The sequence below is a fragment of the Petaurus breviceps genome, unplaced genomic scaffold (genome assembly GCF_028583685.1).
Source record: "Petaurus breviceps papuanus isolate PSGF00001 unplaced genomic scaffold, PetGlider_PUasm1.0 90503, whole genome shotgun sequence".
NCBI lineage: Eukaryota > Metazoa > Chordata > Mammalia > Diprotodontia > Petauridae > Petaurus > Petaurus breviceps.
The window spans coordinates 719,643-732,813 of NW_027187265.1; the positions used below are offsets into that span (position 1 = coordinate 719,643).

General features: G+C 46.5%; 1 protein-coding gene across 19 annotated transcripts in view; it reads left to right on the plus strand.

The window, feature by feature from the left end:
* Positions 1-12,001, plus strand: part of ZNF618 (zinc finger protein 618) — a 230,063-nt gene extending 218,062 nt beyond the window's left edge. For all 19 annotated transcript variants that reach the window (XM_069062674.1, XM_069062684.1, XM_069062680.1 and 16 more), the window contains 2 exons: positions 2,831-2,932; positions 3,498-12,001. In XM_069062674.1, the coding sequence (XP_068918775.1) occupies positions 2,831-2,932; positions 3,498-5,011 (1,616 nt within the window). In that variant the 3' untranslated portion in view covers positions 5,012-12,001. The remainder of the gene's footprint in view (positions 1-2,830; positions 2,933-3,497) is intronic.
* The last annotated feature ends 1,170 nt before the right edge of the window (positions 12,002-13,171 follow it).

Sequence of the window (13,171 nt, forward strand, 5' to 3'; positions counted from 1 at the left end):
AGTTAGTGAATCAGTCAACAAATATGTCTAACTCTGTGCAGCAGGGGATTGTGCTAGAATCAGGGGTGGGGAACCTCTAGGTCCTCAAGTGCAGCACTTTGATGGAGTCCTAACTTGACAGAACAAATCCTTTTATTAAATCTAGTAGCTAGATTCTGAAGGACAAGGGTGGGGGTGGTTCCAAAGATGAGGTAAACCTTGTCTCTGCTTGCAATGCAGAAGGAAAAGTCAGATAGCCCTAAAAAAGTCCACTCATAATAGGAAGCATCATGTGCTCAGTGTCAGAAGAGGCATAGAGATGACAGGAAGTGTTAAAGAAACTCAGAGGCAAGGGAAACCCTGGACTGGTCAGGGAAGACTTCCTGGAAGAGGTGGGTCCTTGAGCCCACATGAGATTTGTTTAGGAAGAGAGGTAGGGGCCTGATTGACGACCCAGTTGATTGAAATCTTGGAGACACGAAAGGCCGACCATAAGCAGAAGCCTGGAACAGAGGGTGCGTGCTGGGCAATGGTGAGAGAGACACCTAGAGAGTCTGTTTAGGGTGGAGGTTGTGGAAGGTCTTGCATAGTCCTGACATGAGAGCTCAGATGTCCAGCTCTGCCCCGCTGTGAGTAATCCTCTGTGACCAGGGGCAACTCATGCCACTCTCCATGGGTCTCAGTCTCCTAATTTGTAAAGTAAGCAGCTGGCATTAGATGACCTGTAAGGTTCCTACCAGATGGCTCTAAATCAAAGTATCTTCCCTCCGGAATTAAATAATGGGCAGCTTGGTTGGAGTAGAGGATAGTTCTGGATTTGGAGTCTGGATGTCTTGAATTCAAATCCTGCCTCAGACATTTACTAACTCTGTCCTCGCCTAATCTTAGTTTCTTGAAAGCACAGACTGTTTTCTTGTCTTTCTTTGTATCTCTTGCATCCAGCACAATGCCTGAAACACAGTGGCAGCTTTTGTAAATACTTATTGACTTGTATGAACCTGGCAAGTCATTCAACATATCTCTGCCTTAGTTTACCAATCAGTTAAATGGGTATGATAATTGCACCAGAGTCACAGCGTTGTTGTAAGGATCAAATGAGATGACATGTGTAAAGCACTTTGTATACCTTAGAGCTATTGTTATTATTTAAAAAAAATTATTATTAGCAGTTATGTTTCTCTTCCTGGTTGGGTTCCTCTTTCTCTTGAGAATAATGAAATCCTATGAACTCTCGAGAATAATGAAATGCTCTGAACTCCAGGTCCCTGACAGAAGAGCTGTCGGCCCTCCAGCCCTTCCTTTAGTGACTTCTGGAGGCTAAACTGTAATTAGGGAAGATTATAGGTGCATCCTTATCCCCAAACAGCAACACAATGGAGAGAAGCAATTAAAATGCAAATTGGTGCCTGAGTTTCTGAGCTAGAACAGCAAAATACAAAAAGGGGGGGAGTTTATTCTGTAATTATACAGTACAATATACAGCTCTGACTTCCTTTAGACTGCTTTGTTCAGGTCTGGTGCTACTGTATAATGCCTTCCCGGCAATCCAGTGCACAGGAATAAAAGGGACAGCCAGGCTGAACTGGGATTAAAGGCTTGGCGCCATTGAGTGAATCTGGGGAGCCATGATATGTGCAGTTCATAACCTGCCTGATAAGAAGGATCAAGTCTAAATACACAAATCTCATTAACTTGGTATTGAATCACAGAGGGTAATTCCCTCTAATAAACTACCTTCTCAGTTTCCTATCTGAAAACCTTCTGCTCTCGCCCTGCCCTACCATGGACAGTGGCATAGATGTGATTCATAGAGTGCCAGAGCTGGAAGGGGCCTTGGGACATAGACTGGCAGAGCTGGAAGGGGACTTTGGAACTTAGACTGGCAGAGCTGGAAGGGGCCCCGGGAACGTAGACTGGCAGAGCTGGAAGGGGTCTTGGAACATAAATTGGCAGAGGTGGAAGGGGCCCTTGGAACGTAGACTGGCAGAGCTGGAAGGGACTTCCAGACTCTCTAGTGCAACTCTTTCATGGGGAAACTGAAGCCTGGGGAATTTAAGTGATTTGTACAAGTCCCACAGGTGGTAAGGTCAAAGCTAGAATTTGAACATAGATCTTCTGACTTTAGAGCCAGAGAATTGTCTACTGTGCTATGGAAAAAATCTTGCAATATAAAATATTGGATGGCAGCTGGAAGGACTCTGAACATAGATCGATAGAGTTGGTTGGGGTCTTAGGATACAAAATGTTAGAACTGCAAGGGACCTTCCTTGGTCCTTAGAATGTCAAAGCCTGAAAGGCCTTTGGAACATGGAATGTCGGGGTTAGAAGGGGCCTTGGAAATAGAATATCAGAAATAGAAGGGCCCTTGGAACAGAGAGTATTAGACCTGGGAGGGCTGTTGTAACACAATGTCAGAACTGGGAGGGGCCTTAGAATTCAGGGAAGGACCTTAAAACATGATGTCAGAGCTAGAAGAGGCCTTAGAACATGGGATGGCATAGAACTAGACTGAGGCCTAGAGAAGGGAAATGACTTGCCCAGGGTCACATAGTGAGTTATCAGTGGACCTGTAGCTAGACTGGTCAGGAAAGTGTTTGGGAGAAGTTGCCAGTAAGCTTTGTAGTGTTTCTCTCTGCCAGTGCACTATGGCCATCACTTTAATTGGGGGAAAACCACCCCCACACCCATAAACAGACTTGTGGTTGAAGTCATTAAGAAGCCTGTCTTTTCCTAATGGGGTTTTTAGAAGGCTGCCTTGGTGGTGTGGACTGGCCCTGGGAGTCTGCATCCTGGCAGGGGAGGGACCTTCCTCAGATGGGGTTCAGTCTCCTCTGTCTTTTGTGTCTTCCAGCTGACAACGAGAACAGCATCGCCTTCAACCAGCCCCGGTCGCCTCCTGCAGTTGTGGAAGAGAAGTGGAAACCACAGCCCCACAGGAATAGCACCAACAACAGTAGGTCCTGAGGGCAGGACCCCTCCTTCTTCCCCTGCCCTCTGCCAGCACCCTGGACAGCTCCCCAGGGCTCTGATGGCTTCTCCCAGCTGTTTCACCTCTAGGCCACTGGCTTCCTATATAGCACAGAGAAGAGGCCGGAGAGGGGAAAGCACATCCATTTTATAGATGAAGAAGCCAAGGCCTATTGAAGCCAATAGACTTGGACCTGGACTCAGGGAGAACTGAATTCAGATCCAGCTTCAGACATTTACTAGCAGTGTGACCCCGAGCAAGTCACTTCCCCTCTGTCAGGTTCTATTTCCTCATCTATAAAATGGGGATCATGGTAGCACCTACCTTGCGAGGTTGTTGTGAGGCTCAAATGAGATAATTTTTGTAAAAGTACTTAGCACAGTGCTTGATCCGTAGTAGGTGCTAGATAAATGTCAGCTATTATTGTTGTTGTCGTGTGTAGGAAAAAGAAAGTCACTTCAGTTTTTCCCAGGATGATAAACAAAGTCCCAAGTGTCCTTTGCTAGGAGTAACCTCTCCCTGCTTTGTCCCCTGTCCTCTGTCTCTGTAGCTTCAGTGAGCAGCTCAGCACCCAACAGCACCATCCCAGAGAAGGAGCGGCAGAACATTGCAGAGAGGCTGTTACGCGTGATGTGCGCAGACTTGGGCACGCTGAGCGTGGTGAGTGGGAAGGAATTCCTCAAACTGGCACAGACCCTGGTGGACAGTGGTGCCCGCTACGGCGCCTTCTCAGTCACCGAGATCCTCGGCAACTTCAACACGCTGGCCTTGAAACACTTGCCTCGGATGTACAACCAGGTGAAGGTGAAGGTCACCTGTGCGCTGGGCAGCAATGCCTGCCTGGGCATCGGCGTGACCTGCCACTCTCAGAGCATCGGCCCTGACTCCTGCTACATCTTGACGGCCTACCAAGCTGAGGGCAACCATATCAAGAGCTATGTCCTGGGCATCAAGGGCGTGGACATCCGGGACAGTGGTGACTTCATCCACCACTGGGTCCAGAACGTGCTGTCCGAGTTTGTGATGTCTGAGATCAGGACAGTATACGTGACAGACTGCAGGGTGAACTCATCCGCCTTCTCCAAGGCTGGCATGTGCCTTCGCTGCTCAGCCTGTGCCTTGAACTCGGTGGTCCAGAGCGTGTTGAACAAGCGGACGCTGCAGGCCCGCAACATGCACGAGGTTATCGAGCTGCTGAACGTCTGCGAAGACCTGGCCGGCTCCACGGGCCTCTCCAAGGAGACTTTCGGCTCCCTGGAGGAGACCTCGCCCCCGCCCTGCTGGAACTCGGTGACAGACTCTCTGCTGCTGGTGCACGAGCGCTACGAGCAGATCTGTGAGTTCTACAGCCGTGCCAAGAAGATGAACCTCATCCAGAACCTGAACAAACACCTCCTGAGCAACCTGGCTGCCATCTTGGCACCCGTGAAGCAGGCCGTGATCGAGCTGAGCCACGAGAGCCGGCCCACCCTGCAGCTGGTGCTGCCCACCTACGTCAAGCTGGAGAAGCTCTTCACGTCCAAGGCCAACGATGCCGGGGTCGTCAGCAAGCTCTGCCACCTCTTTCTGGAAGCCCTGAAGGAGAACTTCAAGGTGCACTCGGCCCACAAGGTCGCCATGATCCTGGACCCCCAGCAGAAGCTGCGGCCCGTCCCACCCTACCAGCATGAGGAGATCATCGGCAAAGTGTGTGAGCTCATCAACGAGGTGAAGGAGTCCTGGACTGAGGAAGTTGACTTTGAGCCTTCCACCAAGAAGCCGCGGGCCACCGGCGAAACCGCCACAGCTCAGGAAGATGACCGGTTTGGGAAAAACGAAGTGTATGATTATTTGCAGGAACCTCTCTTCCAGTCCACCCCTGACCTCTTTCAGTACTGGTCTTGTGTTACCCAAAAGCATACAAAACTGGCCAAACTGGCCTTTTGGCTTCTCGCGGTGCCGGCCGTGGGGGCCAGGAGTGAGTGTGTAAATATGTGTGAGCAAGCACTTCTCATTAAAAGGAGACGACTTCTTAGTCCCGAAGACATGAACAAACTCATGTTTTTGAAGTCCAACATGCTTTAAAACTGTCTTTTAGTTTAATAATAATAATAATAATAATGATAATAATAATAACTATAAAACACTGTCGCAATCAAAGAAAAGGAATTTAAGTTCTAAACACTGTGGACCTCATTATAAATGCCCCTGGAAACTTAAGTGCTTTTTCTATGTGTATATACATAAGTGTGTGTGTGTGGACACACGCGTGTGTATGTACATATGTACGCATACCTATGGATAAATACACATACATTGTGTATGTGGGTAGGTGGTTCCTTAGGTCTGTTTATACAGACAGAGAGACCACATACAAGCATGCACATAAAGGCCCCAGTGCTCATGAACACGTACCCTTGTGTACATGCTGTATTAAGTGGGGTATGTGAGGAAAGATGAGTGTATGTGAGAGAGGGAGTACTTTACCAGGAAAATGCTTCTTGTCTCCATCAGGGGTTTTTATTTTTAACAGACTTTCCATGTTTTCAGGTGTGCATACCAGTAGGAGGCTGACGTAAAGTCTTCAGGCAGCTGAGATCTAAAAGTGACTTGAAGTTTCTTTAATTTCTCTTCCCTTCCCCCTCCATCCCTCTCTCCTATTCTCCCCTCCCCCCCTTCTCCCTTCCTCTCCCCCCTTCAGGGCTGTCTTGCCATGGATATTTGTATCTGCATTAAGTGGAAAATATCTGCACTGGACTTTGCTTCTCCAATTACCTTGTATATTTTTCAGGGCATTGATCAGCCGCCTTCCTAACATCTGTCACATGTTATAAAGGCAGCTGCATTCTAGAAACACACCTATCTCTCAGATCAGGAAAGGAGACATACGGAAACAAATAGGACTTTGTGGCTTTTTTTAATATAAGATGGAGAAGAAAAATTTTCAGAAAAGTAGTTATTCTACTAAACTGTCTCCATACCTTAGGTTTTTTTTTTTTTTAACATTTTAGTGGCTTTTAACCTTTCTTTGGTTTTTTTGTTTTTGAAGTTTGATTTAGAACCCTCTGGGAGGCACTGAATGTCTGTAACTTATGTTTATGGTTTTAAAAAAAAGGCTTTTCCCTTCCTCCCTCCCCTTTGCCCCTCCTCCCCAAGTCACACTGTAAACTAGCTCATCTCAGTGGTGTAACCTTTTTCTTAAGCCTTCCCTGTATAGTCCAGATCTCTGAAGGATGTATTCCTTCTGAAGGCATGGGGGCAAGTGGGTCGGGGTGGGGGGTTGGGGCATAACAATGCAGAGGATTCCATGATTTCACAAGCATAGCATCGCATCTGTTGGGAAGCATGTGGCTTAGGAATTAGGCTCTTCTGAATGTAAGTGAAAAGAATATACCCTCCTAGTTTGTTTTGCTTCATTTGTCTCTAGTACCAGGAATGTCTACCTGAATACCTATAGTGCATTACACTACTCATCACATCACTGAATTGTTCTAGCCCATTAGAGGCTTGTGAATTGATCAGAGTTCATGTCCAGTGGCATGTCAGACCCACAGCTTCCCCCCTCATCTAGCCCTTGGCCCTGCCACCCAAAATCCTCAGAGCAGGACAGGTGCAAGTTGGTCAGTTCCAGGGTTCCTGATGTTTGACTCAGAATCCTATTGCTACAAGGCAGTAGGACTGAGTGTCTTGTGGGCCTCTGCAGAGTCCATGCCAAAGTCCAGTGTCAGGGGATTTCACCTTCAGGAGTATTTTGAAGCTGAGCCTGAATCGACTACATCATTTTTGGGGTCCCTCCCAGTTGTGAAATTTTTATTTCCCTTCCCTACACGTGGAGATTTGTGGTCCATGGATTCAGGGACCGGTAGTGACAGTCTGGGATGATCCTCGAGATGTCAGTTCTCTACTTGGTCCCCTCTTGCTCACTGGATAGAGATAGGCTAGGATGGTTAAGAACTCTGTCTTTCGAGGCTTATGTACTGTATGGTCTTTGACCTGCATAGTTAAAGGAACCCTGTTGAGGTGTAGCCTTCCTTGGGTGATCACTATTACAGGAAAGAGTGGAGGCTGTTGGTCCTCTCAGAAGGGGACCCCAGATGGTTTCCTGTATCATTTGCCTTGTTTGTAAAGACAAGTTCTAACATCTTAGGTAAGGAATATGCCTTCAGTAACTTATGCATCACCCCATTTTTACCATTAGATACCTCTGCAATCAAAGGCCTCATGCCATGAGGAGGGAAAGTAGAATTCCCATTTTTTTCTCATGTTTTTAATTGACCTGTAAGCAATTCTTAGTTTCCCTCCTTCCAAGAGCTCCCTTGTGCCAACAGGAGGAGTGAGGTTGGTTGAAAGTTAGTGAGGTCCTGAGAGCCCCAGGCCCAGATCATCATCTTTTGGGGGAGGAGGGATCACTTTATAGCCTATCACTGGAACCTCCCCTAATTCTCCCATGTAGAGTATTTAAAAGGAAACGTCATGCAGGTGGTTGGTGGTTTCTGCATTTGAGTTGATTGTATCACTTTATTAAAAGGAGAGGATCTTGTGTATCCCTTATGTGCTACACCCAGGGAAGTGAACTTTGTATGTGGTTCTTGGACACGTTTTTGGCTCCCACCACTCTGAAGCTTAGAAACTGTATTGCAGTGAAAATGTTGATTTTGAAATTCAAAGTAAACAACCAGTCTTACCTCGTTGTTGCCTCATCCCCTGCTTTTCCCCACCAACACCCAGGAATTGGACTGGACTAGAGAAGAGTGCCCCTCCTCTCATTTATGAGATGAATTAAGTGAATTCCACTTTGGTTTTTTTATTTTCTTCCTTGGGAAAGTTGCTGCTTCTTGTAAACTGACTGTCTTAGTCTCCAAAGGGCTGTGAGAGGGGAACAATTCATTGGTGGGGTTTGGTGAGGGGTTTCTCTCTTCCTTCCTCTGCTTCCCCAGAAATTGGCACTGGGAACTGGAGAGACCTCGATAGAGTCTCTTGGCTAGAGTTCTCATATAAGCCAAATGCCATTACAACAAATTGCATGGCACAGCCAGAAAATAGCCATGACCTGGCCAGTCCCCATCCCTCCCCCTCCCCCACCCCTATCTTAAGTCTCAGCAATATTCAGTTCCAAATTTTCACACAGCCAAAGAATTTGGACTACTCCTTCAGCATTTGCTCACTAGCATGGCATCTGACCTGTTGTAGCCTCTACAGAGAATTTTGCGATCTTGGGGATCAATGAGATGTCTGTCATTTGATCATAGGACTTGAAGGACAGGATCTAGGGTGGTGGTATTCTCAGGTCCTCCACAGAATGGTGCCTGTGGTTTGACATGGACAGTTCTTACAGAACCACTAAATCTCCGGGACAAAAATGTTCTGTTTTGTAGAGATACAGAACTCCCAGGTGGGGAACAGTGATCCAGCATTGCCGTCCCCACACTCCCTTTTTTCTCTCTTTCCCAATGATGTCACTCCAGGCATCTCTTTCTACCATCTAGGAGTTTTCCACCTGTAAAGCGATGCCTGTAGCATTATCATGGTCAGATCCAGTAGGGACCCAATTTGTAAGGCATGCGAATGAGAGGAACCCAGGTCTCCGGTATTCTTCATTTCTCATGTTGGGATCGGTTACTGGTGAGACAAAGAAAGCACAAAGGCTCCCAGAATAGTGACAGGAGGCCCTCGGTGCCTGCCCACACTTGACCCCCTGGCTTTTCCATCAGAGAAGAACTCAAAAATGTCTCTTTTTGCCATCTGAGCTTTTGCTTCTGTTCTCTCTCTCAGAAGTCCTCTGTGTTCACTCATTCCATTACCATCCTAGTCAGCTGTGGGTGCTACCACTCCGGTGGGGCAAGCCAGTGCCCTTCATTGTTAAGGAAGAGAGGCAGAGGCTCCTGGCCTTAGCCCAGTGTTAACTCCTGCTCTGAGAGTTGTTAGGCACCTCTACGAAGGAGAAGGAGCAGCTACAGTAGGGAATGCCTTACGCAGTGAAACCAAACCCCTCTCTGTTCTTGTGAGTTGGCATCGTTCTCTTACCCTTTTACCTCGGGAGTTTTGGCATGCTCAGCCAAATCAGCTGCCCCTTTAAGTGACCCAAGGAGCCCTTGTGGAGAGGGATTGGGGGAGGGTAGGTGATCATTGTATCACTGCTCAGTGGCAGATGCTAGCCTATGGAGATAGAAGCCATTAGATCCCAGTCCCCTGAGAAGGGGTGTCTTCCAGGAGGCAGAGAACTGGGCCCAGCCATACGCATCCCTGGGTTCTATCTCCAGGGCACAGCCTTAGAAGGAAGAAGAGTATGGTGGCACCTTCATAGCTCTGAGTCTAGAAAAGCAGGTGCCTGGAGAGCAGTACAACAAGCACATTGTCTGAGCCTGACAAGCAGAGGAGACCAAAGGAGCAGTATGTGAGAAATCCTGGAGGGGTCAGATGAGACTCAGGCAAGCGGGAGTTGGCCCCTGCTGGTGGGAGCAGCAAAGACAGTTGGGAAAACTTGTTGAGAGGTATTGCTCAGTGGGAAGGCGGGCTTCCTGAGGAAATGGCCATAACCCAAAGCATCTTAACTGCTCCCTCAGTTGCTTTGAACCCAGCTATACAGTACCCTACCCTCCAAACCCCCAAAATAATTAGGCTGTGATTTTAATACTTTTGTCTCAAATGGCTGCTGTGTTCTCATCTCTGGGGAAATTTCTGAAGAATGAGACTTAAGGGTTTGAGGAGAATCTCCTGCCTGTATATGAGGTAAGGAGCTGGCTGCTAGATCCTCCCCACCCCACTGTCCCCCATCGGCTGGAAATCAAAAACAAGGAGTTTGTTTGTTTTTTCCTGCAACCTTGACTCTTGTGGTCCCAGAGGAGCCCCAAGCCTTGTCCTGAAAGAAACATGGGTCATTAAGGATGAGGAAGTCTTAAGTTAGCTGGTCCTCCCTCCCTCCCTCCGCTTGATCCCTCAACCATCACTGTAGCACTTCTTCTGCTAGGCCAGGTATGGTAAACCAATGATTTTAGCATTTTTGTCCTGGCGTCTCCTTCCCCCTAATTTTATTGTTTTTAGGGTTTTGTTTGAGTTTGGATTTGGGGGTTTGGGGATGGTTGGGTGTTTTGGTTTTGTTTTTCATTTTTTGTTTGTTGGTTTTGTTTTCAGAACTATTGCTGTTGAACCCTGGGTTCAACAGAAGGAGCTCTAGGCTTCCCTTGAAGCACAGGGCTCACTATCTTACTTGCTAAAGGTGTAAAATTGTGGTCTAGACAGCTGCATGGAGATAATTACCGCTCTTTTCCCTTGGTCATAATGAAAAACCCAAGTTGTGTTAGTGCCACATCTGTGTATTGAAGGAGGAAGATGTGATTGGTTTGCCATTGGGTATTCACATCACTGTTCAAGAGTGGATCCCCTGCCCACTCATCCACCAGGGAACCCAACCCACCCATCCAAGGGACATAGGACAGATCATGTCCTAATGGGCAACTTATTTTTTTATAACCAAAGTTCCTTAAATGGGGCACGGCCTAGCCTCGTGTTCAACCTCAGGGGTCTCAGATTCCTTCGGTGCTTTCTGAAATCCAAGCTGGTTGATAATCAACAAGGAGAAAGACCAGCTGTACTGGTGGTTGGGGAGGAGAAGGGCAGGAGGAGAGGCCAGGGACCTTTCTCCTGGATTTCCTCCCTCCATGGGAACCAAGGTCATTCCCTAAGAGGGAAAAATAAGAGAATTGCTACAAAGAGAAGGCTGGGGGAAACCCACTGACCCTTGGGGTGGGAAAGTCAAGGTGCAAACCCACTTGGACAAATGTCAGGAAACCCTTTTATATAACAACCCAAGTAAAACTATTTTTGGAAAAGTCTCTTTTGTTGCTGTCACTGTTGTTGGTGTTCCTTCCCCCATGACCCACGTTGGAGTTGAATTATGAGTCATTCACATCGGGTCAAGACCATGACCAACTGTTCTCCCTCTCTCTCCTGCTCCCTTCCCTCAGTAACTGTGGGTATCCATCTTCCTTTCTCTTTCTGTAGATAACAGACATTCTAGGCAATACCGTAGATGCACCTGAGTGTGTCTCTTTCTCTGTGAGTGTAAGAAACTCAAGTCATCTTTAAAAAAAAAAAAGAAAGAAAAAGAAAAAAAGAGAAAATACAAAAATACAAAAAAACAAAAAACAAAAATATCTTTTTTAGGCCAGAGTTTTCTACAGGTATTAATGAATATTTTTCTTAATCCTTATAAGTTTTATGTGTTTAATATTTCTTAATACCGGTAGCATTAATTTATACTTTTGTAGCAACACAATATTTTTATAAACAGCCAGCGCTTGGCTATGTCTTCATGAGGGGAATGCGCAGGGCAGCCTGCGGGGGCCCTGTGTACCGTGTACTGTATTTAAAAAAATAAAAATAAAAGGTTACCTAATGTCACACTTGCTGTGTTAATAAACAAAAGAAATTGTTTGAAGTCTCCTGTATTGTTGGTGTGGATCAAGTGACTCTCTAGAGAGCCAAATTGCACGATTGAGTTCCCAGTTCTCATTGTGATATTTAAACGCTTGGGGCCAGCTCAAGGGTTTAGGGTTTTTCTGTTTGTTGGGTTTTGGTTTTTGTTTTTCTTTTGGTTTATTGTGTTTGTTTCGTTTTGTTCTCCTTAAACGTTACGGTTCTGTTTTCCCTTTTTGCAGCCAAAAACGTTTAGTGCTGTTTGAATCATAGACTGATGTCAGATGGAGGGGGAGGGGGGAAGATTTTTAGAAAAAATAAAAAGAAGAAAGAAAAGAAAAGAAAAGGAAAAAAAAAGGAAATTGAGCCGTGTCAATGTTGCTGTTTTTACCAGTCTGTTGCTGTCGGAAAGCGGGGCATTTCCAATGAGAAAAGGAGCAGTTCCCATTTTCCGTTCTTTATCTGTAAGCCAAAAGCCCTTGTCCAGAATTCAGTGACCCTGCTTTGAGATGGGTCTCAAGCGTTCCTACAAGTTTCTTTTCCAGTGGCTGATGCCAACGTGGAAAGACATACTGTAACTGTTAGAAAGGATCAGTTGCTTAATGATTTTCATGTCAGTGTTGTATTTATGGTTTTACAATAAAACGACCTTTAGGAAAATGGCTGCATCTGGTGCTGTGATTTGTTTTTTAAATGGCAGTGATGGTGTCAGGTCTGGGAGACCTTGATGAGATGGAGGGAGGTCAGGATGGTGAGGGCAGACTGCAAACTCTAGCATACCAAGAAGAGATGAAAGCTCTAGGGAGAAGAGAATTTACCCGTAGTCGACATATAACTCCCTATAGTGGATGAGGCATGGTGCTCCAAGTTCCAGCCCTTCTGCGCTTAGGATTAGGCAGTATATAGCAGAACTTAGATTCAAACCTGAGGCCTCTGACTCTGAATCTACCGTGCTTTCCCCTTCACCACACCATGTCATAGATGAAGGAACTGATGCCCACACAGATTGATTTGCTTAAAGCAGCACAACTAAGTGGCAGAATCAGTATGGATAGATCTAAGGTACCAGGAATATGATTTCAGGAAGAATTTTCTGATAGCTGGGCATGGTGGCATGTGCATGTTAATTCCTGCTCCCTAGGAGGCAGAGGGCCTGAGTGAGTTCTGAGCTGCAGTGGGCGAAGCCAATTGGGTGTCCACACTAAGAGCAGCATTAATATGGGGGCCCCCAGGGTGGGTGGGAGGAGGTCAAAGCTCCTGTGCTGAGAAAGAAGCAAGTTCTAGGTATCAGAAAATTCCTCCCTTCTTTCTTGGATGCTTGCAGGATCCTTGGGCATGGCTAGTGTTTCTATCAGATGACCCCAAGGTTTCTTCAGAATTAAGAGCCTAACTTATTGCTGCTAAGCAGCCTGGATGGGAGGTGAGGGCTCCCTGTGAAGAAGAAGGGAGCCTCACTTGCTATAGTTTGTAGGTTGCAGATTTCTCTTTGTTGTAGAAGTAAGTATTAAGAGCTTGTCTGTATTTTCTGCTTTTATCCTCCATCCCCCATGTAATTCAGAATGTTGGACAGCAATAGTTCCTATTTGCAGGACACTAGTTTTTTAAGTTTTTTTAGGATCACTTAGGACCTCAGAGACCTCTAGTTCAATCCCCTTATTTTACAGAAGAAGAAAATGGGGACGACCAAAGAAGGAGAGTAAATGACTTGCCCAAGGTCACAGCAGGGAACTAAGGACAACTTGGTGGCACAGTGGATAGAGTGCTGGGCTTGGAGTCAAGGAGACCCGAGTTCAAATACAGCCTCAGATACTAGCTGTGTGACCTTAGGCA